Here is a 16069-nt window from a genome sequence, read left to right as displayed (position 1 = left end):
AAGAAAATCAGAGTTGCCAGAAAAAAACACATTCACAGCAGACTTCTGTAAAGTGGGATGTATTAGGTTGAAGCAGATGAAATGGATGTTTTGGCAAGGTCACAAAGAAACAGCTGAATATTGGCAATTTCATCTGGTTCAGCCTAGTGGCTCCAGACAGAAGAGTGAACTCTCCACTTAAACGGCTCTGTCTCCTACACCAGGACACTGCAGTGGCCACGTCCCCTTCTCTGCACCTACAGGTAGTGAACTGAGTCAGGGGCTGGGGATCTGGGCATGCTGGAAGGGCAAGTCCTCTTAGGAGTGCTCCCTCCACCAGACAGGAGGAAGAACTGGGTCTGTCTTGACAGCCCTTCCAGTGACACGCTCACGCCTCCTGAAGACATGGACTGGTGGGCAAGTAACCATAATTTAATGACTATATGAGAATAAAGGTTTAGGGATTTAACCACAAGAGACACAGGTGAAATGCTTGCACTAAAAGCCCTTCAACATGTCTCTCACGTCTGACCCAGGTAGAAGTTTCTGCTCCCCTCTCGTCTCGCCCACAGCCATCTTGAGAGAGTGGGAAGGCAGAGCATCACTACCTACCGGGTAAATGTTTCCTTTCACAAGATAGCGTTTTTCCGGCTTCAGGACAAGGTAATCTCCCCGGAAGGGTACAATTCGAGGATCGGGATTACAGCCACTCAACTCTGAAATGCGGTCTGAGTAAAGTCCTGCACACGTCACAACATACTGACATCGAACTTCCTCTCCCTATGAGAGAAAACAACAGTGCACGGTAGGCAGCAGAGGGGAGAAGAACAGGTCAAGGGGGAAAAACAGATGATAGAAAAGCCAGTAAGGGTACAAAATGACTTTGCTCATTTTCCCTCCTTTTATTTATTTATTAATTATTATTGTTATTATTATTATTTTTTTTGGTGAGGAAGGTTGGCCCTGAGCTAACATCTGTTGCCAATCCTCCTCTTTTTGCTTTAGGAACATTGTCCCGGAGCTAACATCTGTGCCCATCATCCTCCATGTTATATGTGGGGCACTGCCACAGTGTGGCTTAACGAGCAGCGTGTAGGTCCACACCCATGAACCCCGAGCTGCTGAAGTGGAGTGCGTGAAATTAACCACTACACCACTGGGCTGGCCCTTTATTTTATCCCTTTTAAAAGAGGAAATTAAATACAAGTATCAGCAAAATAAGCTCTTCAGCATTCAGGTGGCACCTAGAAACTTAGGGTAGTGGCCCGCAAGAGGATGTCACTTTGAATTCTGTACTTCAAATTAGAAATACAGTGGTTGACCTAGTGAGGATACTTAAGCCACACATGAGCGCATACACACACACACCCCCTCCCCATTTTACTAAGACCTAGCATGGATCTTCTTGACTATTTGTTGCACGAAGAAGCAAACTTCATTTAGACAGCCCACCAATCTGGCCTCCTCTGTATTCCAGAGAGCTTCTCCCGTCTCATCTAGGAGTAATTATCTTGTTACTCTCAGTTTACTTCACACTCAATAATCTTGCTCAATTCCAACCGGAATCTACCCACCATCCACTTTCTCCTTCCTGGTCAATATCTACCTTGCAAACTGAGGCTCCTTTCAAAACCTCATTCGTTCAGTCCACGTTTACTGAGAACACACTCTGTAGTCAAGGTTTGCTTTAAGAACTAGGAGAGTGCTAATCTTAGGCTGCTGTATTTTCCCATAAATTTTATTTTGTCATTATCATCTGCATATTTTTAGCTTTATCCTGCCAGGGTTAGCCAATTTGCCACCCTATTTCCTAAATGATTTCATTTACCCCCGATTCACACCCACACTCTCATTCTCATCTCTTTACTTCTTACAGAGTAAACACTAGCACCTCCTTGCTCCAGGTAATTTCTTCTTCCTCGATTTCCTTCCCAGATGACCCGTTTCTGAAGCCTTGGAGCTCTCACCCGTCTCCACACGCTCTTTCTTTCCAGCCTTACTGACTCAGCCCTCTTCTATTTCTGTATGCATCCTATTTTTGCCCAGCTACAAAGGTTAGCCACTTTTCAAAAGATAACAGGTTGCACTTCTGACAAAAATCAGATGAAACTTCTTTGTAGTGAATTCAAATTAGCTGAACTATGATAGTTTTAAGACCCTTGACGTCAAAAGGGCTACGTCAACAAAAACAAAAAATGTCTTCTTCTAAATAGGTTAATATCTTTCCTGTTCATCTAGAGTTATACACCAGAAGTACAAGAAATATTTTCATGTGATACAAATCTACTAGTTACTACCTGAAAGGCCAGCAATTCTTTGGTTCTTGGAACATAAAACATAGATAAGCCTAATGATGAATGTAAAGATAAGATAATTTGTAGAATGGTACAAACATGCAATAACCTAGAAGGTCTCTTTAAAAGATTCAAGGAACAGTTCCAAAAAAAGAAATGATTAAAAACTGTCATAGGTCTCTGAAATCATTTTATGCCATACAGGAAACAATAATTAAATTCAGTAACACATTAACTTCACATCCAAAATGGAAATTTAGGTAAACATTGAATGATCTGAATATTTGTTCAAACATAAATTTCTTTTTTTTTTCTTTTTTTTGGCTGAGGAAGATTCGCCCTGAGCTAACATCTGTTGCCAATCTTCCTCTTTGTTTTGCTTGAGGAAGACCAGCCCTGAGCTAACATCTGTGCCAGTCTGCCTCTATTTTGAATGTGGGATGCCGCCACAGCATGGCTGATGAGTGGAGGAGGTCCGTGCCTGGGATCTGAATCTGCAAACCCAGGCTGCCAAAACGGAGCACGTGGAACTTTAACCACTCAGCCAGGGGGTCGGCCCCCAAACAGAAATTTCTTCAAAAAAATAAACTATACATCTCTATTCCTATTTCATAAGTAAAACAGACTTTTTCTCCATATGCAATCTGTAAATCTTTAGTTTACAAATCCTCTCCCCAAAAGTTTAAAAATTCCTTTTCTTTTAACCTCTCATAAAAGCATAGATGTTCAACTCAATAAGTTGACTCAAAATTTTTAATTATATTGTGTAACTGTACTAAAGGAAAATGCCAAAATAAAAGGCAACAACCACGGTAACTGTGGGTGAAATACGTGTCCACTGGTGCCCACAGGCCCTGCACATCCTCCATCACACGATGCCACACTCTAGTGGAAATGCCCCTTGCATGAGGGCAGGGCAGAAACAGACTTTCAATCCTTCTTTGAATGGAGACCCTGTTTGCTCTGCCACTTGGACCACGTGACCCAGCAGATCTGACGGCAACTGCAGTTATCTGTGGCAGACAGCAATGTTTTACAGAGACTGGTAGGTCCCTATAGGCGAGTCACAGCAGGGAACTCTAGGATTCTCGAGGACAGTTATACCATCCTCTGCGGATCACTATCCTCCTTTTGAGAAAGTGCTTCTGGCTTTGACTCAACACTTGACCCCAGGTCACCAAGTTACCAAGTGAACTACTCATTATTAACTGGGTGTTGTCTGACTCACCAAGCCACAAAAGTGGGTGCATAAGCAGCACTCTGTCATCAAAAGGAAGTAGGTTATACAAGCTCAGGGTTGTACAATCCTGCAGGCACACATAAGTTGCAGAGGCAAGTGGCTCAAATTCCCATGTCCCCTGCTCCTGCTAAATTACCTCCTCCCTCGCAACCAGCTCCTGTGGCCCCATGGGAAGTTCTCTTTGATGAGCTGACCAAGGAAGACAAAATAGAGGCCTGGTTTACAAATGCTTCTGCACAACATCCTGGCACCACTCGAAAGCGAACAACTACATGCCAGAGCCCCACTCGGGAGTGGCCCTGCAGGACTGTGCTGAAGGAGAATCCTCCCACGGGGAGAACTTGAACTCCATACCTCGCTGTTATCTCCCCTAGGAGGGGGGACGGCTACAAGCATGACCTACACTGCTCCATGTGCTAATACTCAGGGTTGGCCGGGTGGTCAGGAAGAGGAGCTCTGGAGAAGAGGTATGTGAATGGACCTCTCCAAACAGGCTCAGAGGATGAAGATATTTGAGTTCCATATGAATGCTCACTGATATGAATGCTCACTGAAGAGTAACCTCAGCTGAGGTTTTAACAGTGAGGAGACAAGATGACCTGCTCTGTGGATGTTAATTTAATTAGCCTTGTTCCCTAGGTATCCCTGTCTGTTACCCAATGGCTTCATGAGCTAAATGGTTATGGCAGCAAGGATGGAGGTGATGCATGGGCTCAGCAACACAGACATACCCACCAAGGCTGATCTGTCTACAGCCACTGCTGAATGCTCAATCTGCCAACAGCAGAGATCAACAGAGCCACTGATATGGTCCCTGGACCACTTCAATCAAAAAAAAAGGGCAGCACTTAGTCCTCACTGGAACAGACACTTGCTCCAGATATTGATTAGTCTTCTCTGCCCACAACGCTTCTGCGGAAACCACCATCGGTGAACTTACAGGATGCCTTATTCACCATTGTGGTATTTTACCCAGAAGCATTACTTCTGATCATTGAGCTTATTTTACAGCAAATGAAGTATAACAATAGGCTCACGCCTGTGGAATTTACTGATTTTATCATTTTCCCCATCATCCTAAAGCCAGTGGGTGACAGGAAGTGGAATGCGCTTTTGAAGATTCACTAACAGCACTAGCAGGCTGGCAACTCCTTGCAGGGCTAGGGCAATGTCTTCTAGGATGCTCTATACCCTCCCAATCAGTGACTAATATATGGTGTTGTTTCTCTCATAGCGAGGTTTCACAGGTCTGGAAATCAAGAGGTAGAAATGGGAGGAGTTCCTTACTATTACAATAATCCAGTAGTGAAATTTTTGCTTCCTATCCACACAACTTTGGGCTCTGGAAGTCTTAGTTCCCAAGGGAGAAATGCTTCCTTTAGAGAATAAGCAATGGTTCCATTAAGCTAGAGGTTGACAGTACCCACCTTGCCACTTTGGGTTTCTCAGGCCAGTGAATCAACAGGCAGAGGGGATTCTGTACTGAATGGGATAAGTGATCCCGACTCTCAAGGAGAAATAGAGTTGCTACCACAGAGAAGGCTTGGGGATGATAAAGCAGAGTATGTCTGGAGTACAGATCTCCTGGGGTATCTCTTAGTATCCCCATACATTGTTATAAAAGTTAATAGAAACCACCACAACCCAACAGGCAAGGCTGCTAATGGCACAGACACTGTAGGAATGAAAGTTTGAGTTACCCCACCAAACTAGGAACCATGGCCAGCGGTGATGCCTGCTACGGGCAAACGGACTATGGAATGGGTAGTGGAAGAAGGAAATTGTAAGTATTAGCTATGACCACATGATTGGTGACAGAAATGAGGAATGTAGTAGTTATGAGAATTTCTTCTTTACTTTGAAATAAATATATGTCTCTACATTACCAATTCTTTCTTTATGCTCACTGTTAAAGACTGAACTGTGTCCCATCCCCTCTCCTCCCAATTCGTATGTTGAAGCCCTAACTCCCAATGTGACTACATTCAGAGACAGGACCTTTACGGAGGTAATTATGGTGAAATGAGGTCACAAGAGCAGAGGCTAATCTGCTAGGACTGGTGTTCTTCTAAGAGGAAGAGACCAGAGATTGCTCTCTCTCGTTCTCTCTGCACATGTGCATGCACAGAGAAAAGGCCACACGAGGACACAGGAAGAAGGCGTCCATCGACAAGCCAAGAAGAAAGATCTCACCAGAAACTAACCCTGATAATACCTTGATCTTAGACTTCTAGCCTCCAGAACTGTGAAAAAATAAGCTTCTGTTGTTGAAGCCCCCAGCCTGTGGTGCTCTGTGCTGGGGGCCAGAGAAGACTAATCTACCCGTCTCTTCCATTTCCCCATGATCCAACACAACGGTTTCTCAACTTCAGTACTACTGGCATTTGGGGCCAGACCTCTTTTTCTTATGGGGGCCTGTCCCACATATTGTAGGATATTCAATAGCATCCCTGGTCTCTACTCACTAAATGCCAGTAGCACTGTCCCCCTCCACCAGTTGTGACAACCAAAAACGTCTCCAGACATTGCCAAACGTCTCCCGGGGGTAAAATCGCCTCCAGCTGAGAACTACTGTCTAACAGGAGATGCTACAGCCGCGGGTGACCTTACATCTATCTCAGCATGTAAGTTACAGGATCTCAAAGGGGAGCGTGACTCAGCTAGAAAAGAAATGAACATCACCCAAAGATGGGTGAAGTGGACCGCGTATCTTTTTGGAGAATCAGCATGCCTTCAGTGGTGCGAAAGACAGCTGCACCTTGTAGGTGGAAGTGTAATTTTACTACCATCTTTACCTGGAAGCTAAATGTAGTTACTACTGTGGGTGCAAATGGATGTCAGCTGAACAGGGATGCACCGTGGGTTTACACTGCATCGAGGTGCGTAAGCTGGGAACTATGCTTGACAGAATGCCCTTCCCTATATGGTCCCAACCCAAAGTCGACCCAACAGGAACGGCACACGATACGGCAGGCAGAAGTGCAGCAGCAGCCGCTCTGCTCTGAAGGTCATTCCTGTCGACTGTGTGACAAACACCCACTACCACGCGAATCATAGCTCCATTTCCAGCTCCTCTTCCCAACTACTGACCACTGACCAAGCAGCGCCCCAGCCCACTGCATGGGTGTAGACACCGGGGCAGGAGCCCCACCAGATCTCCTCCTCCCCAGACGAGCTTCCCGTTTGCAGCCCCACTGCAGCAGCTGGACACACTGGGCTCCTCAGACTGGCTGGAGACGCCTCCGATATACCAACTCCCCTTCTGCCTTTTGCTTCCTCAGATCCTTGCATAATTGTGTAAGGCCTAATTCCCATAATAAATCCTACAATGCTAATGATTCTGCTCTCCTGACTAACTCTGATCATTCAGTGAACACACAGCAAATGCAACGCTTCCATGCCATCCCATGGCGCTTGTTTTAGACCATGTGGAGTGAAGGAAAGCAGTCCATCTCGCTCTGCACAACATGTCCCCCAACGTCTTCTCCTTAGTAGAGAGCTAATAAGTCAATGGAGAGCAGAAGGCAGAGCAATAAAGTGTCTACCAGTTTTGCCTTGAAGTTAAACACTCCGAGTGCTTATAATCCTGTTCTTTGCTGGCACAATCACTTTATGAAGACATTTCCAAGCTGAAACCCTTAGAACGAACGCTATTACATTGCTCTCAGAGAATTTCTTTCAGAATAACTTTTACCTTAGACAAATTTCATCCAATAACATAAAATACAGCACTGTGGTTATTAAGCACTGTGGTTTTTAAGAAACGAGAGGGGGTGAAAGTAGATAAAGTAGATGAAGGCAGTTTTGCTTAAGAATTTTTACCTTTGTATTCCTTATAACAATTGGATATGTCACCCCTAAAAAAAAAAAGAATTAAAGATTTATTTTTAGTAAAAGAAAGCCTGCGTTACTTGAAATATTATACAAGAAACAAATTTAAGCAATTTTCTTCAGTCATAACCATGACTGCCTCCCACTTTTCATCCTGAAGCTTTTTGCTAAGTAACAAGATTAAGCTAGCTCATATTTGACAATACATGAAACTCTGGCATGTTTTTAGCTTATTTCATTTTAATTCATTTAATCTATGCTTATAAATCATCCCAGCCTCAGCTCAACCAGGCAGCCCCAGCTTTCCTCTCAACTACAATCCTAGAAGCTATGCTGTAAAATGGGTCCTGAATCAGTGTACATTCTCTCGCAGCACGGATGCTGTGACGCCTGTCCAGGTGCTGGTTCCCTGAGTCCTTGCAGATTCTAGGTGCTGTGGAGAAGCAAGAGTTATCACCACGCAACATTTCCAATAACAAACTGATTATTTATAAAATTAGTTCCTGATCAGACACGTTGGATCTCCAAGTCTTATACAGCATGTGTACAGCAGGTAAAGAATAGGATCTACTTGCCTCATAATTTGGTTGATTAAGCTACCTACCTATAACAATCATAATAATTTAACAATTTTGTCATCATCTCAGAATTTTCAAAGGACATTGGGAGAATGATTCAGATGGCCCAGATCACCTTAAAAATCTATCAAGAAGAATGAACCAAGCACTACCTTTTTTCTCCTCAAATTTCCCAACAGCAAATTCAAGGGTAACAAAATAATTCATTTGGTTTAAAACAAACAAACAAACAAACAAAAACTGTCCCCAAAGCAAAACAAAACAAACTCTAAGTGCAGTCTACAATGCAGGGGTAGGGTGTGTTCAGAATGGCTGAGCTGTGTCCTATCCCCAGACAGTCTGTTTCAGTAAGACTGTGTGATGCCAAAATCTGTGTTTTTAACGAGCATCCCCAAGGGATGCTGACTCTAACCTGCAGGAGAGGGAAGGGTCTGGGGCTACCCCGTCAGTTCAGGTCTTAGCGCTCGGGCCTAGCTCCATCAGCACAAGGCTCTCTACAAGTCCCAGTCCTCCGTCGCCCGGTCTCCCCGGTCCCTTCTGCACCTGCCCCAGCTCGGCGTCCCACTCTAGCCTAGCTCCTGGCGTCCCTCCCGCCAGGGCTACCCAGCCAAAAGCAGTCCCCAGATGGTTCAGAAGTCAACACAGGTATTCAAAAGAAAAGACGAGGGTGGCTTACCATCTTTACTTCTTGAAGGACTCTCTTTAGCCGTTTCAATCTCTTTTACTTCAAAATTGGTCAAGACAGAGCCACCTGCTTCTTGGAAATCCTGGGCAAACGACAAGGCCACCTGCCGATAGTCCACAATGCCAGTATATGGGCAGTCAATAGCCATTAGACCCTGGGACAGGAGTGTGGAAAAGTCAAGGCAATACAATTAAAAATCACTGATAGGTTGTTCAATAAATTTTATTTTTGGCTGAATTTTTTTTACCGTTTATTTTGATGGATAACATGCATTATCGTTTCTTGGCAAAAATTTGATAATCTTAAAAAAATAAAATAAAAGCTTGTTCTGTTCAGTGCCTAAATTTGATGATGAATACATATATTAACATGTCTAGCAGATAGAAGAAATACTACTAGCTAGTCAAGAAAATCTCTATAATCAGGAAGCAATTCTCCTCCTTAGAGGAGTTCACTTTGCCAGGCTCTTCCTGCTGCCACAACGGGTGTTTCAGTTTTGTTCATCCCTCACCATATCTGATTCTGACTCATATCTGATTCCGAGTTGGCTTCTGTCTCACCAAACAATTCAGTTTTCAATAACCCCACTGAGATTTCCCCAGTAGTTTATCACTTCTGCACACTCAGTGGGAACGCAGAATTGCTCCCAAGGTTTGCAGAGTGCTGATGTGGTTTGCTGCAGACCCTGTCTTCAAGTCCACAAACGCTGAAGGGAGACTTCATGTGGCTGATTCACAGTTTCTCTTCAGGTGACGTGAGAAATTAACAGCCTGGGTTTTTTGTAGTTGTGTTGTTTTTTGCCACTCAAGACATGATCAAACTCTATAGATGAATGATCTACAACTATACTTATTTAATGTTTTGGAACAAATGGTGAATGTGCATTGGTCTTTTCTAATTATGAAGAAAAGGATAAGAGCAGAATTTCACACACCAAGTATAGACTACATTTTGGTGAATCCCTGGTAACACCAGCATTTTCTGCTGCCTGACTGTGGACACGAGTACGTCAGCTCTCCCAATCCATTCACCCTGAGAGGGCAGCCTGGTCCCCAGGACGACGAAAGCCCAGAAGCCAAGTGTGGCTGGTAAGCACTGCCGTCCTCTTGTTTGGCCAGCACAGCTCTGCTGTTGCAGTTTTCAAATAATATCCAATAATATCACTTTATTTTATTTAGGTTTTTAAAGATTGGCACCTGAGCTAACATGTGTTCCCAATCTTTTTTTTTTTTATTTTATTCTCCCCAAAGCCCCCCACTACATAGTTGTATATTCTAGTTGTGAGGGTCTCTAGTTGTGCTGTGTGGGACGCTGCCTCAGCATGGTCTGACAAGCAGTGCCATGTCCGCACCCAGGATCCCAACCAGCGAAACCCTGGGCCGCCAAAGCAGAGCATGCGAACTTAACCACTCGTCCACGGGGCCAGCCCCCTGATAATATTATTTTAAATATCTCAATCTTGTATTCACTGCCCATGCCTACCCCAATACATTTACCTGCTTGGTCCTTAAAAGCGTTTTGTTTTTTTTTTTTTGAGGAAGATTAGCCCTGAGCTAACTACTGCCAATCCTCTTCTTTACATCCGTGCCCATCTTCCTCTACTTTATCTGTGGGATGCCTGCCACAGCATGGCTTGCCAAGCGGTGCCATGTCCACACCCGGGATCAGAACCAGCGAACCCCAGGCCACCGAAGCAGAACGTGCACACTTAAGTGCTGCACCACCGGGCCGGCCCCGTTAAAAGCTTTTGACTTTGCCACCCGTCCCTGATCAAGGCTTCCAAAAGGCCAGGTCACACTAAGGGGGAGGCTCACAAACAGCCAGAGGTCTCTCCGCACAGACTGAAAGTGACATTTGGCAAACTTCATCATTCTCCCAACAGTCTTGCTTCCAGAACATGAGAGCATTTGCCAAGGATGGGAAATCATTCCTTCTGTTTCAGTACAGCAGATATCAGAAAGATTTTACATGAGACCTTATATTGCCTGGCAATCCCTAAATCCACAGGTCAATAGGTATGATTCCACTTCAACCTATAAATGGTACCTTGGGTACAATAACCTTGGAAGCTAACTTAGGATAAGACCAAGAGTTTAGTCACAAAAATGTGCTTACTAGCATAAAACTATGTGGCCAGTATGACAACAGAGGGATAACATGTGCTGTAAATGTGCTTCACATCAATAGTTTTTTGGAATCCCAAATATCCTCCTTATTCATCTTACACTCCTGTAGCCCAGCGCAATGCCTGACGTGCAGAAGGCACTCAGATATTTACTGAATGAATGGGCTTTTGAGGACTGTCTTTAAACACACTAGAGTTTCCCCTCTAGACCTTCCCTAAAAGGTCTCCCTTCTTTTCTGACCCTTTCCACTCTTGGCTTTGACCATCCTCCTGAGATGCTGTGTGCCCCACCTACATGTGTGTGTCAGGGGAAGGTGGAGCGAGTCACTGCTGCCAAGCCATCCAGTGCTGGCGCAGCACAGGGCTGGTGGACAGGCTGGCTGTGTCTGTCCCCCAGCAGACGGGGCACGCACTGTCCAGGTGAGCAGGCCAGAGCTTGAAATCTGAGGTCACGTGAGGTCAGGGGGCTGGAGAACCAGCAAGCAGGACAGGGAAAGCTGGGAGCTGGAAGTCAGTCGGGAGTGTAGGGAACACATGAACATGTGGTTGACCAATAGTGAAAAGAGAAGGCAGGCAGATGAGCACAGCCAAGGTCAGAGGAAGCAGTCAGGATCAGCCCAGAGAGAGAGCTGTCAAGAGCTCTGGGGCCGGCCCGGCGGCTCAGCGGTTAGGTTCACACATTCCGCTTCTCGGCAGCCTGGGGTTCGCTGGTTCAGATCCTGGATGCGGACATGGCACCACTTGGCAAAGGCCATGCTGTGGTAGGCGTCCCACGTATAAAGTAGAGGAAGATGGGCATGGATGTTAGCTCAGGGTCAGTCTTCCTCAGGAAAAAGAGGAGGATTGGCAGATGTTAGCTCAGGGCTAATCTTCCTCAAAAAAAAAAAAGCTCTCCTCCCAAGCCTAAGTTTAAAGAGGCAGTTTAAAATGTTCCAAGATGCTCCCCTGGGGGGTACTTAATTTCCTTCTTAAAGGGATCTGGTCCAATAAGCCCTTTAGAGCTGCTCTGATAAACTTTTTCTTTCTGGAGGGCCTGAAAGAAACAGAATTGACCTTGTACCATGGAAATTTTGCCCACCACTCTTGGTAGTGGTGGTGAGGTTGGGTGAAAAGGGAGGAATTTACTCAAGACACTTTTATGAAATAACCAGACTATATTTTCCACTATATACTGCCATCCCTAAATACATCTAGGCATTGATAATTACAATGTGGCATTATATATAGATCACCTCTGCGGAGGCCTCAGAGAAACGCAGGATATACCTCCTTTCTAAGTTACAGTACTTATTCATCTTTCAAGTGGGGGTTCACCTCTGAGAAGGGTCTCCTAAGCTCTTGGACTAAACTAAAAGCTCTCCCTTACACTGGCAAAGAGAGTACCAGTGCTATCAGAATACTTATCACTGTACTAAAATCCTGTCTTCTGCCACGCTCTAACTCCCTTCAAGCTGACGACCACGTCTCACTCACCTTCATATCTGCAGTGCCTAACACAGTGTCTGGCACACAGTAAAGAAGAAAATTGTCGTCAAACTGAACAGAAAAACGTACCAGTTCTGAGTCAGGTCTGGGGGCTGAGGACTCTTTAGGAGCACTGTGACCTTGGGAAAGTAACGTAACCAGCTTCTTCATTTACTAGACACAAAGGAGTGCAGGTATGTAATTCGATTATCTAGGTCCACATATCTCATCTACCTCATTTCAAGATCCATAAGAATCAGAGTCAGGTGCACAGAACAATATCCAGACTCATCCTTAACCTTTATGATGTGTGAAAAGCTGAGGGTGTTGAACAGTAAAGCATGATATAAAGAATATGGATCTTGTTCTTATTTTTTCTATCTTTAAAGCCCCTCACAAGGATTCATAACAGACAATGATTGTTTTCCAGTTGACTAGCTGGAATCTTCCAAATTACCCAAATTCCAGCACTACCACGAAGCCAACAATCCTGTTTTCCAAACTCCACAGTCAATATTGTTTTTAGACCATGACCAAATCTACAGTGGGGTCAGGGGCTCACATGTCCTTTTCTTTCTTTTTTTGACACCAACCATAAAGTTTGAAAGAGCTTTTCTTTAGCAAATAAAAATAGAAACATGTTAAAAATTAGCATGCCCTTTTGAAGGAGGTTATAAATTGTTCCATTCTCAATTGGCAGCGTAATAGTCAACAGGAACAGATCAGTGAGATTTTGACATCTTAGTTTCACAACTAAATTCTATCGAAATCACATAAAGCTACAAAACAGCAGCAGGCTTTCAGGAAGCACTCAACAGTTTCTGTAAAGCACTGTACAGATAAGGGGGGACGTGAGTTAAATCTGTTCATTTTTTTAAGGATTTGATCTTTTAGAGCAGTTTTAGGTTCACAGAAAAATTGAGCAGAAGGTATAGAGATTTCCCATATACGTCCTGCCCCGACATATGTACAGGCCCCTATTCTCTTAATTTTAATACTAGTATTTTTTTTCCTTGAAGTATGGCATCAGTCTAAAGGACGAGCTCTGCTATAGACTGAATGTTGTGTTCCCCAAAACTCACATGTTGAAACTTAAGTCCCAACACGATGGCATTAGAGGGTGGGGCATTTGGGAGCATTTGATTAGGATGCGAGGGTGGAGCCCCCAGGAATGGGAGTGGTGCCCTTATAAGAGAGGCCCCAGAGAGCTCCCTCACCCCTTCTGCCACGTGAGGTCACAGCGAGATGGGCGTCCGTCAACCAGCAAGTGGGCCCTCACCAGACGTCATCTCTGCCAGAGCCTTGATCTCAGGCTTCCAGCTCCCATAACTGTGAGAAATAAATTCTGTCATTTATAAGCTACCTAGTCTATGGTACTTTGTTATAGCAGCTCAAACTAAGACAAGCTCTTATTTGGGTTATTCACAACCGTGTTTTTAAACTATCCCAGGCTCTCTCTACAATGTTTTTAAATAGCCTTTTTACTCTACAGAGGAATTGGTACGGTTAAAGGAAATAAACACAATAAAATAACAAGCTACAAGCAAATCATCAGGAAAGTGGGAAATATAAACCAGGGGAAAAGAACACACTAACTAAGCATCCCTAATTATCTTAACAGATAGCATGAAAAGTCCCCAAGTATTTCAAACAAAACCAGTTTGAATTCACCAGAATCACTTAAACAAGCACATCATAATATCTACCACTCCTGAAGATTAACACATGCTGGATGCTTGACACATATTATTTTACTTAATTCTCAGGGCAACAGCTGTTTTACAAATGAGGAGCCTGAAGCTTAGAAAACAGCCCACTCCAGGCCCACAGCTGGCGAACAGGCAGATGTGAGGTTTGAACTTACGTCTGCCTGCCTTCCCAGCCACCACGTGCTGCTGCTCACCTTACGTAAATCTCCAGTTTATGAAAAAAAAGAGATGATACAGTGACGTAAAATAAAGTTATACGTTAAAAAAATGTCAAATAATAAATAGGTAAAATAATATGTCAAAATTCCCTGAAGTCTGGGAATTGCTGACCTATGATACACAAGAGTATTGGACAGAAATCAGACATTCTAAAAATGACTATAAATAAGTGGTATTGGTGGTGAGCACAGCTGCCTTTCAAAAATAACTATAAATGGCTTTGGCCTCCCACCTCAAGACTCCCCTCTCTTCTATATCCAATTCTATCCTACATACCATAACTTGATTAACTTTGCTAAATTAGCACATTGTGCATGTCATTCTCCTGCTCAAATCCTTCTACGGCTCCCTACAATTAAGATCAGGGGTTGGCAATTTTTTCTGTAAAGACAGTAAATATTTTTGTCTATGTGAGACTTATGACCTCTGTTGCAACTACTCCACTTGGCTGTTTGGCGCAAAGGCAGCCATAGACAATACATAAATGAATGAGTGTGCTTGTATTCCAATAAGACTTTATTTATGGACACTGAAATTGGAATTTCATGTAATTTTCATCTGTCATAAAATATTATTCTTTTTTTAACCATTTAAAAATGTGAAAATTACTCTTAGCTCAGAGGCCACAAAAACAGGTGGCAGGCAGGATTTGGCCCACAGGTCATAGTTTGCCAGCCCTGGCTTGTGCCATGTACCATCTGCCCAAAGCCTGACAGAAACAGCCAAAATGAGATATTTAATGAGTGTGTCTTCTTTTTAAAGAATCAGTCATTCCTTCCCCATCTCAGAGAGACAAAGACCATATGGACAGAGGAAAACGGAGGAGAAGACCCAGTGTAACCCACAAGCAAGACACTTTGATCATTTGGACTGAGTCCTGGGGACGGGAAAGCTGAGTCCGCTGGAGCTGAAGACGCTATGACCTTCTCTGCAGGAAGAACTCATTCGACACTATTTGGATTCCCAAGTACTATCAGCCTCTTGGGAACTTTAATTAAGAAAATCATATATTTTGACTCAACTTTAACTGTACAACTAAAGATAACTTAAGGGAAAAAATCCATTCCTATCTGTCTTGTGTTCTATCTGTCGTTAGCTTGTAAAAACAGACAAACAAACAAGAAACACATAGAAAACAACATATACTAGCATTAAACATTGAGCCAGTCAAGTATATGGATTGGAAAGGAAGAAATAAAATAGTTATTACTTGCAGATAACATGACTGTACATAGAAACTCAAAAAGAATTTATAAACTGTTAGAATCAATAAGTGAATTTAAAACAACCAAGATGGATACAAGGTCAAAAATCAATTATATTTCCATATATCTGCAACATAGAAGTAGAAAATAAACCTTAAAAAAAACCACTATGTGAGTATCAAAAAACATCAAATATCTAGAAATAAATCTAAGAGAGACATAAGACCTCTACACTGAAAATTATAATACATTTTTGCAATAAATTAAAGATCCTAGATGAACAGAGGGATATACGATGTTCACGAATTTACGATGTTCACGAATTAGAAGATTCTATATTGTAAAGATGTAAATTATCTCCAAACGGACCTACAGATTCAATGCAATCTCAATCAAAATCATAACAGGTTATCTTGCGGAGTTTAACAAATTAATTCTAAAATATATATGAAAATGCAAACATGCAAGAACAGCCAAGACAATGTTAAAGAACAAAACTGAAGAACTTATTCTACCAGATATCTAGACCCAACAGAAAAATGGGCAAAGGATTTAAACAGGTACTTCACAAAAGAAAATATCCAAATGCCCAGTAAACAAATGAAAAGGCGTACAATTTTAAGAGTCACCAGGGAAATGTAAATTAAAACCATAATATTATACTACTATATAGCCACCAGAATAGCTAAAATGAAAACAACAGACAATACCAACCGTTGGTGAAGATAAGGAGCAACTGG

General features: G+C 43.2%; 1 protein-coding gene across 4 annotated transcripts in view; it reads right to left on the bottom strand.

The window, feature by feature from the left end:
• The window catches only part of L2HGDH (L-2-hydroxyglutarate dehydrogenase), a 40187-nt gene that overhangs the window by 12144 nt on the left and 11974 nt on the right, over nucleotides 1-16069 (bottom strand). For all 4 annotated transcript variants that reach the window (XM_046655370.1, XM_046655371.1, XM_046655372.1 and 1 more), the window contains exons 5-7: nucleotides 8599-8761; nucleotides 7336-7370; nucleotides 592-759 (exon numbers count right to left, since the gene is read on the bottom strand). In XM_046655370.1, coding sequence (XP_046511326.1) covers nucleotides 592-759; nucleotides 7336-7370; nucleotides 8599-8761 — 366 coding nt within the window. The remainder of the gene's footprint in view (nucleotides 1-591; nucleotides 760-7335; nucleotides 7371-8598; nucleotides 8762-16069) is intronic.

The sequence above is a fragment of the Equus quagga genome, chromosome 2, assembly GCF_021613505.1.
Source record: "Equus quagga isolate Etosha38 chromosome 2, UCLA_HA_Equagga_1.0, whole genome shotgun sequence".
Lineage (NCBI taxonomy): Eukaryota > Metazoa > Chordata > Mammalia > Perissodactyla > Equidae > Equus > Equus quagga.
Note: the sequence above shows the minus strand (reverse complement) of the source record. Positions and strands in the feature narration are given on the sequence as shown.